The 21,532-nt window shown below is 46.5% G+C and overlaps 1 protein-coding gene across 2 annotated transcripts in view; it reads left to right on the forward strand.

The window, feature by feature from the left end:
- The window catches only part of USHBP1 (USH1 protein network component harmonin binding protein 1), a 120,577-nt gene that overhangs the window by 47,496 nt on the left and 51,549 nt on the right, over window positions 1–21,532 (forward strand). For both annotated transcript variants that reach the window (XM_077475535.1, XM_077475534.1), the window contains one exon: window positions 20,451–20,551. In XM_077475535.1, the coding sequence (XP_077331661.1) occupies window positions 20,451–20,551 (101 nt within the window). The remainder of the gene's footprint in view (window positions 1–20,450; window positions 20,552–21,532) is intronic.

Here is a 21,532-nt window from a genome sequence, read left to right on the forward strand (position 1 = left end):
GAAAGTGTGAAAAATTGTTAAAAAAGACAAAGACACAGTTGGGATCCTTTATAAAAAAAAAAAAAAGATTCCAGCAGTGGTAATCCACTCTTGGTATTCTGCGATGGCTGATCATCTCTCTGGGGTCCAGCCATGGGTGATCTCTTCTACGGGCTCCAGCGATGGGTGATCTCTCCCGATGGTCCAGAGCAGCGCATCCTGTCTCCATCAGAGACACTGCGGGAATCCCGGCAGCCTGACAGGTCTTAGCTGAGGAGGACGGGGCCACCCGTCACCTGACCCCGCCCCCCTCTAATGTAACGGAAACCTGAGTTACATCAGAGGGGGCGGGGTCACCCGTACATCACTGGGGAAGCCCGAGTTTCCCCTTGCATCAGAGGGGGCGGGGTCAGGTGATGGGTGTGGATTACCACCGCTGGAATCTTTTCTTAATTTTTTTTATTTTTAATAAAGGACTTATTCCAATGGTGTCTGTGTTTTTTAACAATTTTTTAAACTTTCTTTGTGAAATGGTAGGGGTACAATGTACCCGTTACCATTTCAAACGGGGGGGCGGGATCTGAGGGTCCCCTTGTTAAAGGGGCTTCCAGATTCTGATAAGCCCCCCGCCCGCAGACCCCCACAACCACCAGCCAGGGTTGTGGGGATGAGGCCCTTGTCCCCATTAACATGGGGACATGGTGCTTTGAGGGGTCACAGACCCCCAAAGCATCCTCCCAATGTTGAGGGCATGTGGCCTGGTACGGTTCAGGGGGGTGCTCTCTTGCCCCCCCTTTTCCTGCGGCCTGTCAGGTTGCGTGCTCGGATAAAGGGTCTGGTATGGATTTTTGGGGGGAACTCCACTTTTTTTTTTATTTGCCGTGGAGTTCCCCTTAAAATCCATACCAGACCTGAAGGGTCTGGTATGGATATTTGGGGGGAACCCCACATAATTTTTTTTTTATTTGACGCAGGGTTCCCCTTAATATCCATACCAGACCTGAAGGGACTGGTAATTGAATTTTGGGGGAACCCCACAGCTTTTTTTTTTATCAATGACTTTCAATGAGTGTTCTCTGTATTATGGGGAGCCGACAATTCATTATAGCTGCGAGTGCTTTTAAATAACTTTCTTTCCTGCAGAAATTACACTTTGTGCAGGGACAGTTCTAAGCACGGCAAACATGTGTCCCTTTACAGGCATACTATACACACCCCCCAGGTACGAAATTTAAAGGAATATTACACTTTTATTGTTTCACTTTAAGCATTATTTAAATCACTGCTCCCGAAAAAACGTCAGTTTTTAAAACTTTTTTTTGCATTGATACATGTCCCCTGAGGCAGGACCCAGGTCCCCAAACACTTTTTATGACAATAACTTGCATATAAGTCTTTAAAATTGGCACTTTAGATTTCTCTCATAGACTTTTACAGGGTGTTCTGCGGCTTTTGTGTGCCGTGAACACCCCAAATTGTTCGCTGTTTGGTGAACAGGCAATGTTCAAGTCGAACATAAGTTTGACTCGAACTCGAAGCTCATCCCTACCCTTAAGTGAAAATGTCCAAATTGGGCCCAATGTGTCAATATTTTGTGTGGCCACCATTATGTTCCAGCACTGCCTTAACCCTCTTGGGCATGGAGTTCACAAGGGCTTCACAGGTTGCCACTGGAGTCCTCTTTCACTCCTCCATGACGATATCATGGAGTTGGTGGATGTTAGAGGCCTTGTGCTCCTCCACCTTCTGTTTGAGGATGCCCCACAGATGCTTAATAGGGTTTAGGTCTGGAGACATGCTTGACCAATCAATTACCTTTACCCTCAGCTTCTTTAGCAAGACAGTTGATCATCTTGGAGGTGCACTTGGGGTCGTTATCATGTTGGAATACTGCCCTGCGTCCCAGTCTCCGAAGGGGGAGGATCAGGCTCTACTTCAGTATGTCACAGTACATGTTGACATTCATGATTCCCTCAATGAACTGTAGCTCCCCAGTGCCAGCAGCACTCATGCAGCCCCAGAACATGACACTCCCACCACTATGCTTGACTATAGGCAAGATACAATTGTCTTTGTACTCCTCACCTGGTTGCCGCGACACACGCTTGACACCATCTGAACCAAATAAGTTTATCTTAGTCTCATCAGACCACAGGACATGGTTCCAGTAATCCATGTCTTTAGTCTGCTTGTCTTCAGCAAACTGTTTGCAGGCTTTCTTGTGTATCATCTTTGGAAGGGGCATGCTTCTGGGACAACAAGCATGCAGACCAATTTGATGCAGCGCGTGGCGTATGGTCTGAGCTGCCCTCAAAAATTCCGCTCAAGTTTTGCGAGTGGATTTTGAGAGAGGGGGAGGGGTGTAGGCGAGCACGGCCGATCACAGAGGGGAAGAGAGGAGAGTTGCCACTGGATGATCAGAGCCAGGAACGTCACAGCTTTCGTTTCAATAGCTGTGTGTTCCCCCGCCGTGTGCTGTCACATAAGCCCCTCCCCCTTTTCCGGGACTTATAGACAGATCACCTGTCAAATCCTAGGACGGCTGCCTTGTATCAAAGTTCCCCGGACAAGGGGAGGGACTTATGTGACGCGCGTGGCGGGGAACACACAGCTATTGAAATGAAAGCTGTGATGTTCCCGGCTCTGATCATCCAGTGGCGGCTATCCTCTCTTACCCTCCACAGGTAGGCTGCACGTTGGACACGGGCTGCACATGGTGGACACGGGCTGCACATGGTGGACACGGGCTGCACATGGTGGACACGGGCTGCACATGGTGGACACAGGCTGCACATGGGGGACCCAGGCTGCACATGGGGGACCCAGGCTGCACATAGGACCCAGGCTGCACATGGGGCACAAGGCCTATTCCGCTTTACGGTGTTGGTCACCATGCTGCAGCTCAGTTTCAGTGTCTTGGCAATCTTCATGTAGCCTGGGCCATCTTTAAGTAGAGAAACAATTTTTTTTTCAGATCCTCAGAGAGTTCTTGTCATTAGGTGCCATGTTGAACTTCCAGTGACCAGCATGAGAGAGTGAGAGTGACAACTCCATATTTAACACACCTGCTCCCAATTCACATTTGAGACCTTGTAACACATCAAGAGTCACATGACACCAGGAGGCAAAATGGCTAATTGTGCCCATTTTGGACATTTGCACTTAGGGGTGTACTCACTTTTGTTGCCAGCGGTTTAGATATTAAAGGCTGTGTGTTGAGTTATTTTGAGAGGACAGCAAATTTACACTGTTATACAAGCTGTACACTCACTACTTTACATTGTAGCAAAGTATAATTTCTTCAGTGTTTTCACATGAAAAGATATAATAAAATATTTACAAAAGTGTGAGAGGTGTACTCACTTTTGTGAGATACTGTATATTAAAGCGGAGTTCCACCCTAAAGTGGAACTTCCACTCATTGCAACCCTCCCCCCCTCTGGTGCCACAGTTGCCACCTTTCAGGGGGAGGGGGTACAGATACCTGTCAAAGACAGGTATTTGCACCCACTTCCGGGCATAGACTCCCATGGGAGTCTATGCCTCTTCCTGTCCCGCCGCACTGTCTGATGGGACACACACGGGTCCCAGAGACAGCGCGGTGCATTCTCATTGTGCTGTGCGATTCACGCATGCGCAGTAGTGAACCGGGAAGTCAAGCTGCAAAGCTTCACTTCCTGATTCCCTCACCAAGAATGGCGGCGGCAGCACCCGAGAGCCGAGCAATTGATCGGCCTCGGCTACCGACATTGCTGGACTCCAGGAAAGGTAAGTATCCATTTATTAAAAGTCAGCAGCTGTAGTATTTGTAGCTGCTGGCTTTTAATATTTTTTTTTCGGGTGGACTCCCTCTTTAAATATAACTTCTATGATTTCATTAAATACTGTATATTTGAAATAATCAGGTTGACATAAATTACAATATGTACTGTATCGCTAAAGCAGTGATTGAGGTTAAAGTGCATGTCTAGCTCAACCCTTTTTTTTGTCAGTATATTTTTTGCTGTCTTTGCCACCCTGAGGAGATTTCTCCTAAAGCGGAACTTTATCTATAGCAACTTGATAAAAATTATTGTTTTTTAACCACTTGCTTACTGGGATAGTACTTCGGTTCAAGGTTCGGTAGTTGATGCACATCCGAAGGGACCCATTCTTCTTCCTCACCACCACGATCATGGAGGCATAGGGGCTCCTGGACTCCTTAATGACCCCTGATCTCTTCAATTCAGCCAGCAGCTTTTGAACATCCTCTAAATCACACAAGGGGATTCGCCTGGCCCTTTCTCGAAAAGGCCTATTTTTGGTCAGTCGAATTCGAGGTGGAGCACTCCTGGCACAGCCCAAATTAAAGTCATTCTTGGAGAACATTTTCTCCCATCGAGCTATATGAGCTTTGATCCTCTCTTTCTAGGCAGAGGGTAGATTTGGGCAGTGAACAGTGGTTATTCTTCCATCTCCCTTCTGACCTACATCATCTCCTGCCACTGGGGTGGCAGCACTCACTTTTCCAATCACCATACGAGGCTTTAAGCTGATTGGGTGACTAGTGATGTTCCTCAAACTGACAGAAATTCTTCCCCCGTTTCTCAGTAAGGCCGGAGTGGATACAATCTCCGGGACCAATTCTATTTCAGCCTCCTCTTCTGCTGGATCAGCTTCCACCACCACGTAAGGGGCCAGCTGGTCCCATGACAGCTTGACCGTGGGTTTCAGACAGGCCCTCTCCCCAGGCTGCAACACCTTCAACAGGTGCCTTCTTCTCTTGTAACACTCGCTGGAACATCTGCCTCAGCAGAGGATGAATCTTCCCTACTAGAGCGCCCTCCAAGGCCAGGGGAGTGAGTAGTCTCCTGACAAGGTTGGTGTTGGTGCCTATCAATAAGGAATTTTGGCTTGCCCCAGGAGGTCGGGGACAGATGACAGCAAGTGTATTTAAAAAGTCTCTGGTCTTCCTGCCATGGCAGGATCAAAGGTTATCTTGATGGGTATGTATCAGTCGTATGGGCACTTCTGGGTCCCAATGCCCCAAATCTCTAGTTCCTTGAGCTTGTACAAAGGGATATGTTTCAAGTACTTGTGGTAAAAGTCTTGATACAGCAATGTCACCTGAGCTCCAGTATCCAGTAGGGCCTGAGTATAGATACCCTCTACTTGTATTGAGACTATGGGGAAGGACCCCACTAAGTTCTTTTGGTTCTTTATAGTTTGTACCCCAACCAACCTCTGAGGAGGCGGTGGAGTCTAACTATTCATTAAGTAAGGTGTGCATTGATTTATTGCCTCTGTCTTCCCTTGTCTAAGGATTTTGTCTCTCTCACTCGTTTAGGTAAAGAAGGGGTAGAGGTAACAGGTGACTTGCGTCCCCTTTTTTATCTCTTTTCTTGGCTTTGGAGTGCAGTTTCCCCTCGGGACTCTCAACTAGCTCCTTCACTGAGGTCCCCTGAAGATTCCCATCGGCTTTGGGAAAAGTAGCTTTTGTAATGTTCTCAGAACTTCTGTGAGTAATTGAAGGCTGATGCCAGACTTGGGGCATTGAGCTCGGAAGTATCCAATGTCTCCACACTCATAACATGTCTTCTCTAGCCCCTGGTACAGTTTTTGCTCACCTTGACAAGTCCCTTGTTCCTGGACCTTCACTTTGATCTGCATCACTCGCATCAAAGCATGATACATTTGGGATTGGGCCTGAGCTACTTGAGCCATCAATTCGGTTGGCCCGAGTTCCACTATCTTAATCCAAGAAATCCATTTCCGCATTAACAGCTCAGGCCACTACTCTTTGTTCCCAGCAATAGAGCCCATTTGTCTCGATCTTTGGCTTTTTTCTTCTAATAGAGCCTCTCTTATCAGTTCAGGGTATGTGGGTACCACTTAAGTTCTCTTCAGTAGTAACTTTAATACAATAGGATGATTTGGCTAAGCCCCTTGCAGAACCCGGTCCAAGCTTGCTTGGTCAACATCTTTGGGGTCAATACCCCTCCTTGAGGATAATCTGATGCAGCATCCTGTCTACTTGAGAGATGTATTTGGACAGACTCTCCCTCTTCTGTTGGTGGGTGAGATTGAATTTAACCCTCCAAAATACAGCATACAGAGCATCTATAAATATATCAAAATCTTGCGAGCTACCCTAAGATAACCCAAGGCTCCAACTAGCTTCAGGTGTAATGAAAACAATTTGTATGAAAGCGAATAACGTACCAATTCACAGCAGCTAAGTATTAACCAAAATCCCATAATTTGTGAGAAGATATGTAAAAAAATAAAGAAAATGCAGCGCTATGTGATAATAACCCAAATTATCACGATAAACAATATCATCAAAGTGCTAGAAAGAAGAAGAAAAAAATAAAAAATAAAAAATAAATAAATATATATATATATATTGTGAGGGGTTAGCTCGGCAGCGGGTGTGTGTGACCCCCTGGATGGGTTCACAACACAAAATCAGGCACAGCAGACAGCGTTGTAGGTGCAAAAAACAAAAGATGCAGTTTATTTATGCTACATGCAGTGATACATATAACAGTCAAACAAAAATAAAACATGAAAATAAATCCTGGTCAGCTTGACCTCTAACTACACACTTAGATTTCCTGTCTAACAACTGAGTGCAGCCTTGTGCTGCACCAGTCCCTGTCTCTGTTGTAGAGGTTTGCCACACAGGCGTTAACTCACCGCACAGAACAGATATCACACTCCCCAGTCTATACAACACAAAACTGGTTCCAGGATGGAGCATCTCCCTAAGCATGCTGGGGTTTTTTGTAGAGGTCTTAATGAGCCCACTTACTTCAGCTGGGCTCATTAACTCTTCCCCTCTAATTGTAAAAGTCTGCATAAAGCCTGAATCTAGGGCACACATATTTCCCATCCTGGATACAACCAGGTGACTTTACCTGCATGCTGCCACATACCCCCCCCTCTTGTTTCAACCTTGGGGTTGTAACACAAGCAGTCAGACACGCATGTATCCGAGACAAAGCATCCACATTCCCCATTTTAACACCAGGGCGATGCTTAACTGTAAAGTTAAATTCTTGTAGGGCCAGGAACCACCTATTTACCCTTCTATTGGTCTCCTTGTTCTGAGCCATCCACTTTAAAGGAGCGTGATCAGTCACCAGGTCAAAGTGCCTACCTAGCAGATAGTACCGAAGGGAATCTAGAGCCCACTTCAGTGCTAAACATTCCTTCTCAATCTTGGCGTAATTTACCTCATGGGACTTCAACTTCCTGCTGAGGTAAATGACTGGGTGCTCTTCCCCGTTCCAGACCTGGGATAACACTGCTCCTAACCCAACGTCTGATGCATCAGTTTGTACAACAAAGTCCTTAGAGAAGTCTGGTGAGTACAACACTGGCTGGCTACATAAGGCTGTTTTTAAGGACTGAAATGCTTCTTCAGCCTCTGGGGACCATTTAACCATGACAGACTCTTTCCCTTTTGTCAGGTTGGTGAGGGGCACAGCCTAAGAAGCAAAATGGGGAATGAATCGTCGATAATAGCCAGCGATTCCCAGAAAGGCTCGTACCTGTTTCTTGCTGTTGGGACGTGGCCAACTCTGTATGGCCTCGACTTTATTGACTTGGGGTTTTATCACCCCCCTCCCAATAGTGTACCCAAGATATTTGGCCTCCTCCTGTCCAATGGTACACTTCTTTGGATTGGCCGTAAACCCAGCTTCCCGGATAGAGTCTAGGACTGCTTGTACTTTCGGCAAATGTGAGACCCAGTCTGTGCTATGGATAATCACATCATCCAGGTAAGCTGCAGCATATTTCTGATGGGGCCTCAGAATCTTATCCATTTTCCGCTGGAATGTTGCCGGTGCATTCTGTAACCCAAACGGCATTCTCTTATATTGGAATGCCCCATCTGGGGTTACAAACGCAGTTGTAACCCCAGATGGGGCATGGGGCACTCGGCCAGGGGAATTTGCCAATACCCTTTGGTGAGATCAAGAGTTGTCATATATCGGGCTGTTCCCAGCCGGTCAATCAACTCATCTATATGCGGCATGGGGTAGGTGTCAAATTTTGTAACTTTATTTAATTGTCGAAAATCGTTACAAAACCGCCAGCTCCCATCAGGTTTGGGCACTAGTACGATAGGACTGGACCAGTCACTCTGGGACTCCTCTATCACACCCAATTCCAACATCCTTTGAACCTCCCCGCGTATTGCCTCCCGTCGGGCCTCTGGTATTCTATAAGGTTTTAGTTTTACCCTTTCTCCTGGCGGGGTAATAATGTCATGCTCTACGCCAGATGTTTGTCCCGGAATCTCTTTGTTACGAAGTACAAACTCTTTAACCTCCTGTTGTTGGGGTTTCGATAAGGTGTCTGCTATTCCAACCTCAGGAACTAAGCAATCAGGCTGTACTTGTGACAAAGTCTCTGCGACTAGGGATTCCCTATCCCTCCAGGCTTTCAGCAGATTGACGTGATAGATCTGCTCCGGCTTTCGCCTTCCTGGCTGTCTAACCCTGTAGTTCACCTCATTAATTTTTTCAATTACTTCATATGGACCTTGCCATTTGGCCAGAAATTTGCTTTCAACCGTAGGGACTAGCACCAAGACCCTATCCCCTGGGAAAAAAGTACGGGTCTTGGCCCCACGGTTGTACACTCTCTGCTGTGCTAACTGCGCTTGGGTTAAATGTTCCTTTACAATTGGCATTACCTGTGCAATTCTATCTTGCATCAGGGCGACATGCTCAATCACACTCCTGTGAGGAGAACTCTCATTTTCCCAAGTTTCCTTGGCGATATCCAGCAGCCCTCTTGGGTGTCTCCCATAGAGCAACTCGAAGGGTGAGAAACCCGTAGAGGATTGGGGTACCTCCCTAATGGCAAACATTAGATAGGGTATTAGACAGTCCCAATTCTTTCCATCTCTATCCACCACCTTCTTTAACATTTGTTTAAGGGTTTTGTTGAATCTTTCAACCAACCCATCTGTTTGGGGGTGATACACAGATGTACGCAATTGCGTCACTTTGTACAACTTGCATAATTCTTTCATAACCCGGGACATAAAGGGTGTACTTTGGTCCTTAAGCAGTTCCTTACAAATACCCACGCGGCTAAAAACAAGAGATAGCTCTTTGGCTATGGTTTTGGCCGAGGTATTTCAGAGAGGAATTGCTTCCGGATAACGGGTGGCATAGTCCAATATAACCAAAATGTACTGATGCCCCCTGGCGGACTTCATTATCGGACCTACCAAATCCATTGCGATCCTTTCAAAGGGGACCTCAATGATAGGAAGAGGTACCAGCGCTTTACGGAAATGTGGCATAGGTGCCGACTTCTGACACACAGGGCAGGAGGAACAATAATTTTATATTTCCTTCATGACCCCAGGCCAATAGAATCTCTGCAATACCCTCTCTCTGGTTTTCTCTGTCCCCAGATGACCTCCCAGAATGTGCCCATGAGCCAATTCTAACACCAACTTCCTGTAAGGTTTGGGCACTACAAGTTGCTCAATGGTTTCTTCTGCCCTTTGAGCCACTCGATACAGCAGGTCCCTTTCCATAGTGAAGTAAGGATAAGGGCAAGTCTTATCTGGGTTCACTAACTAGCCATCTATTTTCACCACATTTTCCCGTGCCTTTATTAGGGTGGGGTCTTTTAACTGTTCTGTGGCAAAAATTTTCCCTGTGAACCTCAAGATCCGAAAACTCCACAGACGGCATGTTTTCATCTGAGGATGTTGGCTCCTCCCCAGTTTCTCGAGTTTCCCCCGCCAATACCGACAAGGGAAATTCAGGAGAGTCCTCACCACTCCCAGAGGAATTCTGGTCATCTTCCTGGTTTATAGGGCACCAGTGGGGGGCTCAGGACAATCCCAGAGTTCCCAGAATTTTGGAAAATCCCTTCCCACAATAGCATCATGTGGTAAGTGAGACACTAACCCCACCTGATGAGAGAGGTTACCTTTGGGGGTCTCAAAAAACACTGAAGTTACAGGATACTCTCGGGTGTCCCCATGCACACAAATAACAGCCACCCTGTTCTTCCCAGAGACCTCTGTAGTAACTAATTCAGCTTTTATCAATGTTACCAGGCTACCTGAATCCAGCAACACATCAACATTTCTACCATTAATACACATTTTACATAAATGTTTCTCAGGTCCCCGAATGGCAGTGCATGCAACTGTCGCAAACAGCGACTGACGTCTCTCCCTTATAAAGTCACATTGCATAGGCTCATCCACAATGGGGCAATTGGCTGCAATATGTCCCTCTTGCCGGCAGCGGTAGCAAATAATCTTTTTCGCTGTCTCTTGCAGCATGGGCTTCCTGGGCTGCTCCCGCCAGACCTTAGGTAGAACTCCCACCCTCTCACTCTCTCCACCCTCACCCCTTGGAGTCATCTTACCCGCCACTGGGGATGTTCTGGTCTTAGGGTGGAAAGTCCGTGAGTCCCTGGAAGAGGTGGCCAGGTTCTCTGTAGCCAAGTACCTCTCAACCAGATCCACAAGTTTATCTGCATTTTCTGGGTCTCCATGGCTTACCCATTTTTGGATGGCAGTAGGAAGAGCTCTTAGGAAACGATCCATAACAACACGTTCCACAATGTTTGGTGCGGTCAAAGTCTCTGGCTGCAGCCACTTCCTGCTCAGGTGAATGAGATCATACATTTGAGACCTGGGGGGTTTTCCAACCTGAAAAGTCCAATTATGCACACGCTGAGCCCGGACGGCCAGGGTGACACCCAGCCGTGACAATATTTCTGTTTTTAGCACCACATAGTCTTTTGCTTGGTCAGGCTCTAGGTCATAATAAGCTTTCTGCGATTCCCCAGTTAACAGAGGGGCCACCAGTCCAGCCCATTGCTCCTTAGGCCACTTTTCCCTTTCAGCAGTCCTTTCAAATGTGGTCAAAAACACCTCCGGATCATCCTCTCCAGTCATTTTTGTCAGTAAACGGCTCACACCAAAGGATGCGGTATTATTGTAACCACTTGCTTCATTGGTCTGCGGACGTTGCTGTATTAATGTCTCTATTTTCTGTTGAAAACTCTGCTCTTGCTTCTGCAACAGGTCTATAAAGCGGGCTTCAGATTGCTGCTGTGCTTGTTGCTGAGCTTCCAGACTCTGCAGGTGAGCTTTCTGCTGGGCTGCAAGGCTCTGTTGTTGAGCTGCAAGGCTCTTTTGTAAAGCCGCATTTGTTTGCTGCTGATTTGCATTTGCTAGAGCCAGCTGTCTCAGTATCTCCTCCATGCTGGCCTTTAAAAAAAATGAAAAAAAAACTGCCAAAATTCTCCACCAACTGTGAGGGGTTAGCTCGGCAGCGGGTGTGTGTGACCCCCTGGATGGGTTCACAACACAAAATCAGGCACAGCAGACAGCGTTGTAGGTGCAAAAAACAAAAGATGCGGTTTATTTATGCTACATGCAGTGATACATATAACAGTCAAACAAAAATAAAACATGAAAATAAATCCTGGTCAGCTTGACCTCTAACTACACACTTAGATTCCCTGTCTAACAACTGAGTGCAGCCTTGTGCTGCACCAGTCCCTGTCTCTGTTGTAGAGGTTTGCCACACAGGCGCTAACTCACCGCACAGAACAGATATCACACTCCCCAGTCTATACAACACAAAACTGGTTCCAGGATGGAGCATCTCCCTAAGCATGCTGGGGTTTTTTGTAGAGGTCTTAATGAGCCCACTTACTTCAGCTGGGCTCATTAACTCTTCCCCTCTAATTGTAAAAGTCTGCATAAAGCCTGAATCTAGGGCACACATATTTCCCATCCTGGATACAACCAGGTGACTTTACCTGCGTGCTGCCACAATATATATATATATATATATATATATATATATATATATATATATATATATATAATATAAAAAACTGGTATATCAAGCAAGTTCACAGTGAACAAAATCTTTTCATTCCTATCAAGTGTTCAAAAATTATCTTCAAATCCACATAAATTCAAGTGTATATAAAGATGTCCGATAGAGTGACTCTTGTGATGAAATATCCTGGTTAAAAGAGGGTGACTACACACGTGGAAAGAGGTTCAGAGGCTCAGATTATGGATCACATCAGGCAATGGGCCTCGAAGGCTCTCACTAAGCCGTTGTCGTTTCATAGCCTCTGGAACACTCCACTCTTCCATGGTCTGCATTACCTGAATCCATGTTTTAAACTCATCTTCCCTACAGGAGTCGGCAGTTGCCCTGAGAAGAACCTAATGCCCCGTACACACGAGCGGACTTTTCAACATCCAAAGTCCGTCAGACCGAGTCCGTCAGACTATCCGATCGTGTGTGGGCTGCAACGGACTTTAGCTTCGCAAAAGTCTGACGGACTTTAGAAATGAAGCATGCTTCAAATTTTCCCGACGGAACTCCGCCGGACCCGGTCCCCTTCGAAAAATCCGCTCGTGTGTATGCTACTCCGACGGACTAAAACCGACGCTAGGGCAGCTATTGGCTACTGGCTATGAACTTCCTTATTCGAGTCGGGTCGTACGTCATCACGTTCGAATCCGTCGGAGTTTAGTGTGATCGTGTGTGGCCAAGTCCGTTCGGCCGAAAAGTCTGTCAGAACTCCGTCGGAACTCCGGCGGAACTCCTTTGGAAGTCTGTCGGACATAAGTCCTCTCGTGTGTACGGGGCATAAGTCTTCCATAGCTCTGTTTGGCATTTCCAGATCCATTTTTCACTAAGCTATCAACTAGCCGGCTCATATCTGTGTAGAAAGAGAGAGGGGGGCACTGGTCCCTAGAGAGTCGGATCCCAGAGCTACGGGACCCTTCTCCTGAGTTTTGGTCAAGGGCTGCCTCTCAATCTGTTCTCCCCCACTTTGAGTGGGAACACTTTAGCAATCACCCCTTCAGCTAAACGTATCTCTTCCTCCTGAAAACACATAGGTACCTCTTCCTCCCATTCTAGTAGTACCGTGACTTAATCCAACTCATGTGTGGCTTCAGTTTCCATGATATAGGCCCAGTGTCCTGGGACCAGAGCTTTCAGCCACTTTCTGATCTCCATCTCGGTGTGCTCACTTCCCGAGATTTCCAGAACAGTGCTTTTCCCTGTGGGAGCTCCCTGACTCCTGCCTCAAGCAACCGCGGCCATCAAAGTGACTTCCCATGCAGATTGTGGCTCTTGTCTAGGTCGGCTAAGGCCAGCTACAGATAACATCTCGGTCAAGCCCCCAAATGTAGCACGGCACCCTAGAGGGCTGCTTACATTTACCTGCTCATCTGCACTGTCATGACCTGATGAACATTCAAACCCACCTGACACTGGGTTCAGACATCTTTGCACCACCTTAGTAACAAGTCAGACAACTCTGCACATTTATATTCTGATAATGTTTATTAGAACAGTTCAAAGAAGGCATTGTCACAAAAAAGGAGGTAATGGATCTACTGAGTTTTGGGTAACGTGCCAACTCAGCAAAGGAAATTCACAAGCTAAATATTTGCAGGTAAAGTGGTCTATTATATACACATGTACAGTGGGGTTCTGCTTGCACCTGAAAGGATAAACAAAGTTAGATGGTTATATTGACAAATTACTAAAGGGGGAAACCTCGGACAGCCTATACCGTAAATCTTTAACCCTAATGAGAGGTTAGACTTAATGGCAATGGTATAAGGACCCTTATAGCAATAATGACAGCAATGCCCATTGCAGATCTTATGGTCTTTACTGGCATGTAGGAGCTCATTAATTGTATCCAATAAGGTGTAATAGCAATACAATTTCTTGAAGTGGAAGTAACTAAAGGTGTCTATGCACAGTGTTCAAGATAGGCTCAGTCAAGTATTCCCAAGGTAAAGATGTCTGTGCACACTGCACAGTGTCCCAGTGAAACCATGAGAAAAGGATTTGTAAAGGTGGATGATTGCCCTCTCACCAACAACCAGGCCGATTTGATGTCCTCCGGACAGCAGCCCCTGAAGCGACACATGTGCAGTGGATCTGCCAGTTCGATCTCCCGATGTGGAGCTTAGAATACAGGTTGGTGTCCGGGCTGGCTTAGCCCTTCCTCCTCTGGGCTGGCCGCTCAGCTGTCGGCTAATTGCCAGCTCTCTTCCCTTTCCACAGTTACCAGCTGTTCCCGATGATGCTCGTCTGACCTGCCTATTTAAAGCCTTCCTGCTCACTTTGTCATTTGCCTTTGCGTTGGTCACATCACAGGGAACCATCTCCTGCTGTTTGTTTCAAGACTGGCTTGCTGACATCCCACCTGGCTTCTTATCCTGCTGCGGTTGCTCTCCTTGGATCCCTGACTTCCGGCCTGGCTAATTACCTGATCTGGTAATGAACTTTGGACTGGCTGACTACCCGGTCTGGCTACAGGACTCTGGCTATGCTTGACTATGCTTTTTTCTATTTACCTTTTTATTTTTATTAATAAACAAGTGTGATTTGATTGTACTTCTGTCTCAGTCTGTTTCATGGTTTCTGACAATAAGCGAAGGCCATGAATTCAGAAGATACAGTCAATCCACTTGTTGGTAATATTTTTTCCAGATTGAATGAGCAAGATCACCACATGGATCAGTTTGCCTTGGCGTTACAAACGCTCCTGAATCGCACAGCTCACCTGGAATCCCCCACGGTGGCTGCTCCGGTACAACCTGAGTCGCAGGCCGTCCCTGCTGCTGCACCAGTCTCTGTGCAGGCACCCGCCTTGAGTATTACCTCTATAAGAGGTATGTCTGGTTCTGCTCCACTTCCCCAGCAATTTGGGAGCGATCCAGTTCAATGAAGAGGGTTTCTCAATCAGGTTGAGATATATTTTGAAATGCTGCCCCAGGCGTTTCCCACGGACAGAAGCAAAGTAGGTTTCGTGATATCTTTGCTTTCTGAGAGAGCCTTGGCCTGGGCTAACCCTCTATGGGAGACGCAAAAAACTGTTGTCTTGAGTTACCCTCAGTTTGTGGCCTCCTTTAAAAGGGTTTTTGACGTTCCCGCACGCTCCGCTTCTGCTGCCAAGTGCCTCATGTCCATCAGAGTACGAGAATTGTTGCCGACTATGCCATTGAATTCCGTACTCTGGCAGCAGAGGTTGCTTGGAACAATGAGGCCCTCGTGGCTGCTTTTTCTCATGGTCTCTCGGATTCCATTAAGGATGAGATAGCAGCCCGATATATACCCACTGAGCTGGAGAGCTTGATCTCATTTGCCATCCTCATTGACTCCAGACTTGAGGATGGCTCAAAGGATGACTTTCTCTTAAGGAGCGCTTGCGGAAGCCTCCTGTACGTTTGCCTCCGAGCTTTGTAGTCCCACTCATGCCTCCCTCGCCTCCCATGCCTCCTGGTACCGAGTTGGTCAGTGAAGATGAACCCTTGCACCTGGGCTTCACACATCTTTCTGCGGATGAGAGAGCCTTTAGGAGGAGGGAGAGATTGTGCCTTTATTGTGGCCAGGCAGGTCACTTTTTAAAGTCTTGTCCTACCCGTCCAGGGAACGCCCAAACCTTGAGGTCCTGTCATGGACAGACCTTAGGTGGCGTTGTTTTGTCCCCAGTTATCCAGAAGGATAAGCCCCTAGTTTTGGTCACCCTTTCTTGGGCTGAGTCGTCCATCGAGATACAGGCTCTAATCGACTCTGGGGCTGCAGGCTTGTTCATTGATGCTGCATTTGTTTTGCAGCACTCGATTCCGCTGCAGCTGCGTGACACTCCACTTGCCATTGAGGCTCTTGACAGGAGACCTTTACAGCCTGCCCATGTGACTCATGAGATGGTTCCTTTATCCATGGCCGTAGGGGCTCTTCACCATGAGATAATCCAATTCCAAGTTATTTCCTCACCCAGATTTCCGCTGGTTATTGGTTATCCTTGGTTACAGAGGCACAACCCCTCTTATGATTGGCTCTGTGCTGAAGTTCTCTCCTGGTCACCACAATGCAGTGAGACATGCTTCCTGAAGGTATCCAAGGTCCTGTGCACCGCTTCACTCCCCTCCTTGCCGGAGGAGTACCATGATTTTGGCAATGTCTTTGATAAAGGTCAAGCTGGTAGTTTGCCTCCACACCGGCCTTATGATTGCGCAATTGACCTTCAACCTGGTGCCATACAACCTCGTGGCCGGGTTTACCCTTTGTTGGTCTTGGAGGATAAGGCCGTGAAGGAGTATGTTGCTGACGCACTTTCTCGAGGTTTCATCCGCAAGTCCTCGTCTCCTGCTGGTGCTGGTTTATTCTTTGTGAAAAAGAAGAGCGGTGAAATAAGACCTTGTATAGATTATAGGGGTCTCAATCGTGTCACGATTAAAAATGCCTACCCGATTCCATTGATTAAGGAGTTATTTGACCGCCGCAAGGGAGCAACGTTTTTCACAAAGCTTTACCTGAGAGGGGCATACAATCTCATGCGCATTAAGGAGGGCGACGAGTGGAAAACTGTGTTTAATACCAGAACAGGCCATTATGAATACCTGGTAATGCCTTTTGGCCTTTGTAACACCCCGGCAGTTTTCCAGGAATTTATTAACGATGTCCTCCGACATTTGTTGCAATTATGTGTGGTGGTTTATCTCAATATTTTCCAAGTCCCTGGAGAGCCACCACACAGATGTCTGTTGTGTACTTCAAAACCTAAGAAAGAACAATCTCTATTGTAAACTGGAGAAGTGCGAGTTCCATCGTGAACAGGTTACATTCCTGGGCTATGTCATTTCCACTGCTGGTTTTTCGATGGACCCAGAGAAACTGTCGGCAGTCCTACAGTGGTCTCGACAAATGGGTTTACGTCCTCTGCAGCGTTTCCTGGGCTTTGCCAACTACTATCGGAAGTTTATTCGTAACTTCTCGTCTCTGGTCAAGCCTCTGACTGATATGACCAGAAAGGACGGTAACCCACAGAGTTGGTCTCCAGAGTCCATTAAGGCCTTTGAGACTCTCAAGGCTCCCTTTTTTTCTGCTCCTGTGTTGGCACATCCTGATCCTATGTTGCCTTTTATCCTAGAAGTTGATGCTTCTGAGACTGGAGTTGGTGCCCTTCAGTCTCAACGTCCTAACTCTGAGAGCGCTATGCATCCGTGTGGCTACTTTTCAAAGAAATTGTCACCTGCTGAGTGCAATTATGAGATTGGTGACAGAGAGCTGTTGGCGATCATTTTAGCCCTGAAAGAATGGAGACATCTCCTTGAAGGTACCACTGTGCCGGTTCTTATTCTTACTGACCATAAGAATCTTACATTCTTGTCTGAGGCTAAGCGACTCTCTCCCAGAAGGGGCGTGATGGGCTCTTTTCTTGTCGAGCTTTAATTACATTGTCTCATTCTTACCCATTACTAAGAATGTAAGGGCTGATGCCTTGTCACGACAATTTTCCTCCACTTCCAAGTCGGAGTCGGTTCCGGTTCCTATGATTCCTCCTGATCGTATCTTGGCTACGGTTCGCACCAGTCTTACTTCTCCTTTGGGTGACAAAATTCTTGCCGCTCAGGTCCATGCTCCTCCTGATAAACCTTGGGACTGCTGCTTTGTCCCAGAGAGTCTCCCTACTGCTGTGCTCCAGACATACCATTCTCCCAAGGCAGCTGGCCACCCAGGGAAGAATCAACTCATTTGGGCCATCTCCCAACCATTCTGGTGGCCTAGTCTACGGGCTGATGTTACTGCCTTCATAGCTGCCTGTCCTGTGTGTGCTCAGGGTAAGACTCCACGACACCTTCCAGTGGGCCTCCTACAACCCATACCCAATGGAGAGAGGCCCTAGACTCACCTGTCTATGGATTTCATTGTGGAATTGCCCAACTCCCAAGGCAACACAGTTATCCTTATGGTGGTTGACCGGTTCTCAAAGATGTGTCATTGTATTCCACTTAAGAAGTTGCCCACCTCTAAAGGAACTGGCTTCCATTTTTGCTCGGGAGATCTTTTGCTTACATGGGCTACCCAAGGTGATTGTCTCGGATAGGGGCAGTTAGTTTGCCTCCCGGTTCTGGCGAGCTTTTTGTGCACAGTTGGGAATCCAGCTTGCGTTCTCGTCTGCGTATCACCCGCAGTCTAATGGGGCCACAGAACGAGCCAATCAGTCCTTGGAGCAATTCCTACATTGCTATATTTCTGACCATCATAACAACTGGTCTGACCTATTACCTTGGGCAGAGTTTGCTCACAACAGTGCCTTGAATTCTGCCTCCCGATTGTCTCCATTTATGGCGAATTATGGTTTCCAACCTCCCATGTTGCCTGATTCGTTTGTTCCGCAGAGTATTCCTGCGTTAGAGGAGCATCTCTGTGGTCTTCGTTCTACTTGGGTACAAGTCCAAGAGGCTTTGCGTCATGCTAATGATAGGTACAGACTCCATGCTGACCGCAGACGCCTGCCTGCCCCTTCCTACCAGGTTGGGGACAGGGTCTAGCTGTCATCTCGCAACCTCCGGCTTTGTGTTCCCTCACTGAAGTTTGCACCTCGGTTTATTGGGCCGTTCCGTATCCTTCGCAGGATTAACCCAGTAGCTTACGCGTTGAACCTTCCTCCTAGTATATGCATCTATAATGTGTTTCATGTCACCTGATTGAAACCGTTGGTCTGTAACCGATTTACCACCTCAGTGCCACATCACCCTATTCTGGTTGAGAACCATAAGGAGTATGAGGTACAATCCATTGTTGACTCCCGTAGGTTCCATGGGCGCATACAGTACCTGGTGCATTGGAAGGGGTACGGTCCGGAGGCACGCTCCTGGGTTTCATCCTCTGACGTACATGCCCCTGTGTTCCTCCACGAGTTCCATAGACTGTTTCCCCTCAAGTCTGGTGGCCCTCCGAGGGAGAGGGGTCATTGGGGGGGTACTGTCAGGGCTGGCTTAGCCCTTTCTCCTCTGGGCTGGCCGCTCAGCTGTTGGCTAATTGCCAGCTCTCTTCTCTTTCCACAGTTATCCAGCTGTTCCCGATGATGCTCGTCTGACCTGCCTATTTAAAGCCTTCCTGCTCACTTTATCATTTGCCTTCGCGTTGGTCACATCACAGGGAACCATCTCCTGCTGTTTGTTTCAAGACTGGCTTGCTGACATCCAAACCTGGCTTCTTATCCTGCTTGCGGTTGTTCTCCTTGGATCCCTGACTTCCGGCCTGGCTGATTACCCGATCTGGTTAATGAACTTTGGATTGGCTGACTACCCGATCTGGCTACAGGACTCTGGCTATGCTTGACTACGCTTTTTTTCTATTTACCTTTTTATTTTTATTAATAAACAAGTGTGATTTGTTTGTACTTCTGTCTCAGTCTGTTTCATGGTTTCTGACAGTTGGCAGTCGAAAAAAGCTGTGCTAGATGGATGTCTAACAAACAGCAAGCAGTGCTTGGCCCTTCTCATCCAGGTTGGAATCTTATACACCGCGTGGTAGACCATGACCTCTCACTCTCCATGCATGGAGAGGTCTGTCTGGCATCAGGCCCAGGAGGAAGAGATGGCAGGGCAGGGCTTTGGCTTCTTATGTAGTTCCTGCAATTTCTCAGATGGTAGCAAAGATCCTTGGGATATGTAGTCCAGGTACAAGGTCAGGTGAAGCGATTATCAATCTGTGGAACTACCCAGCCCACAATCTCTTTAGCTTGGCTCACATACATGATGTCAGTTGATAACACTGGGCACTAGAGGGACATGCGATGCATAGAAATACCGGGGGAACACTGTACTTTATAACTGTAGTCCACATTGCTACATATCTATGCATGCAAAAGGGGCCAGGCTAAAGTGGTCTATCAGGACTTAATTTTCTGACTAAGGTTACACTTTAACCTCCTCTCACAGAGATGAAATAGAACTTCCAATAAAGTGAGGTGAATTCCCATCTTGGACATTTCTCATCAGAACAGAAAGCCAAGTGGAGAATTACCTCTTACCTCCTGCAAAAATTTTGTCAGGGACACAAACAACAATACAAACCTGACAGGAGTTCTAATTCTTTCATACTCCAAACCCCCCCCCCCCCCCCCAAAAAATGGCTATACATACATTTCAATTAAAGGATAAGATCACCTTTTTAGAAATAAATTATAAATGCACATATTTTTGCAGAGATACTCATGATCAGTGGATCAGGGGTGCTATGTCAGGCTTCTACAAACAAGCCCTGCAACTTTCAGCCAGTACCTCCATACGGGCCTTCAGTTTGAAAGCCCTTGCAGTTCATTCAGAGCTTCAAACCATCTGCTGCAGTGGCTGATGATATTTGTAGTTGCTGTGAAACTGTGAATGAATGGCAATGCTGTTTTTGAATTGTGATAGTGGGGGAGAAGAACCCCAACCTGCTGTCACACTGAAGGGGAGTGAAGGGGGGATTTGCCGGAGAAGAAGCAGGAGCTGGAACATGTTACAGATTCAATCCTAAATACAGCTGTAACATGTATCACGTTCCAAAAGGTTAATCCTTTAATAAAAAAGTAACAATGTTGTTAAAAGATTGATAATGTGATATATGTATTGACAGTGCTCATTCTGTATCATTTTATTTTGACAGTGAGAGATGCTTAAAGACCTACAGTGTATTATTGGCACTTGCTGAAGCAAAGGGGGAAATCCTACTGAGCCAAGTGACTTCTGGAGATTTTCTATACTCAGGTAAAATATATATATATATATATATTTTTTTTTTTGTTTTGCAGAATTCACAGCAACCCACTTTACCTTGAAATAAAAATATTATCAACCATGCACACACATTCATTAACAATTCTTTAGATGCAATGTTAGATACTTGAATTGTGTATGATGAATATGAGTATGCTGCACCAGAAAAAAAGATATATATTTTTTTTATTTATTCTGAGGGCTTTTTAAGCAACTGTACAAAATATATTTCTAAAGCACAGTTTAATAAAAAAAAAAATGCTTTGATGTGGGCTGCTTCTGCTGTGCTGTACACCATACAAACCTGTCTGGTTGGCCAATATATCTGATTTTTCTGTTTCAGTTCAGTAACACTTATGCCCCATACACACGATCGGACTCTCCGACAACAAAACTGTCGATTTTTGTTCAAAGGATGTTGGCTCCAACTTGTCTTGCATACACACGGTCACACAAATGTTGGCCAACAATTACGAACGCAGTGATGTACAAGACGTACATGATATCTCCATTACCACCGCTAGTTTTACAAGACCGAGTGCTTCCGAGTCATACTTGATCCCAAGCATGCATGGACTTTTGTCCAACGGACTTGTGTACACACAATCAGAAAGTCAGACAACAAACATTTGTTGGCTGAAAATTTGAGAACCTGCTAGCCAACATTTGTTGGTGGAAAGTCTGACAACAAATGTTCGATGGAGCATACGCACGGTCAGACTTTCCGCCAAAAAGCTCACATCCAACATTTGTTGTCAGAAAATCCGATCGTGTGTATGGGGCATAACAGGTTTTTTCTTTTCCTTGGTCTGTGACTGGAAAGTGAAAAGAGAATCAGCGGACTGATAAGTTAATGTCTCTTTCACGCTGCTCTCTTTTTCTATCAGCATCCTCCTTGAACTGCAGCACAATTCACTGGCTCTTTGAGCTGTTTGCTTTACAGGGAATGCAAGAAATTGATACCAAGGTACA

The sequence above is a fragment of the Lithobates pipiens genome, unplaced genomic scaffold (assembly GCF_037356315.1).
Source record: "Lithobates pipiens isolate NorthernLeopardFrog02 unplaced genomic scaffold, aLitPip1_a1.2 Scaffold_13, whole genome shotgun sequence".
Taxonomy (NCBI): domain Eukaryota; kingdom Metazoa; phylum Chordata; class Amphibia; order Anura; family Ranidae; genus Lithobates; species Lithobates pipiens.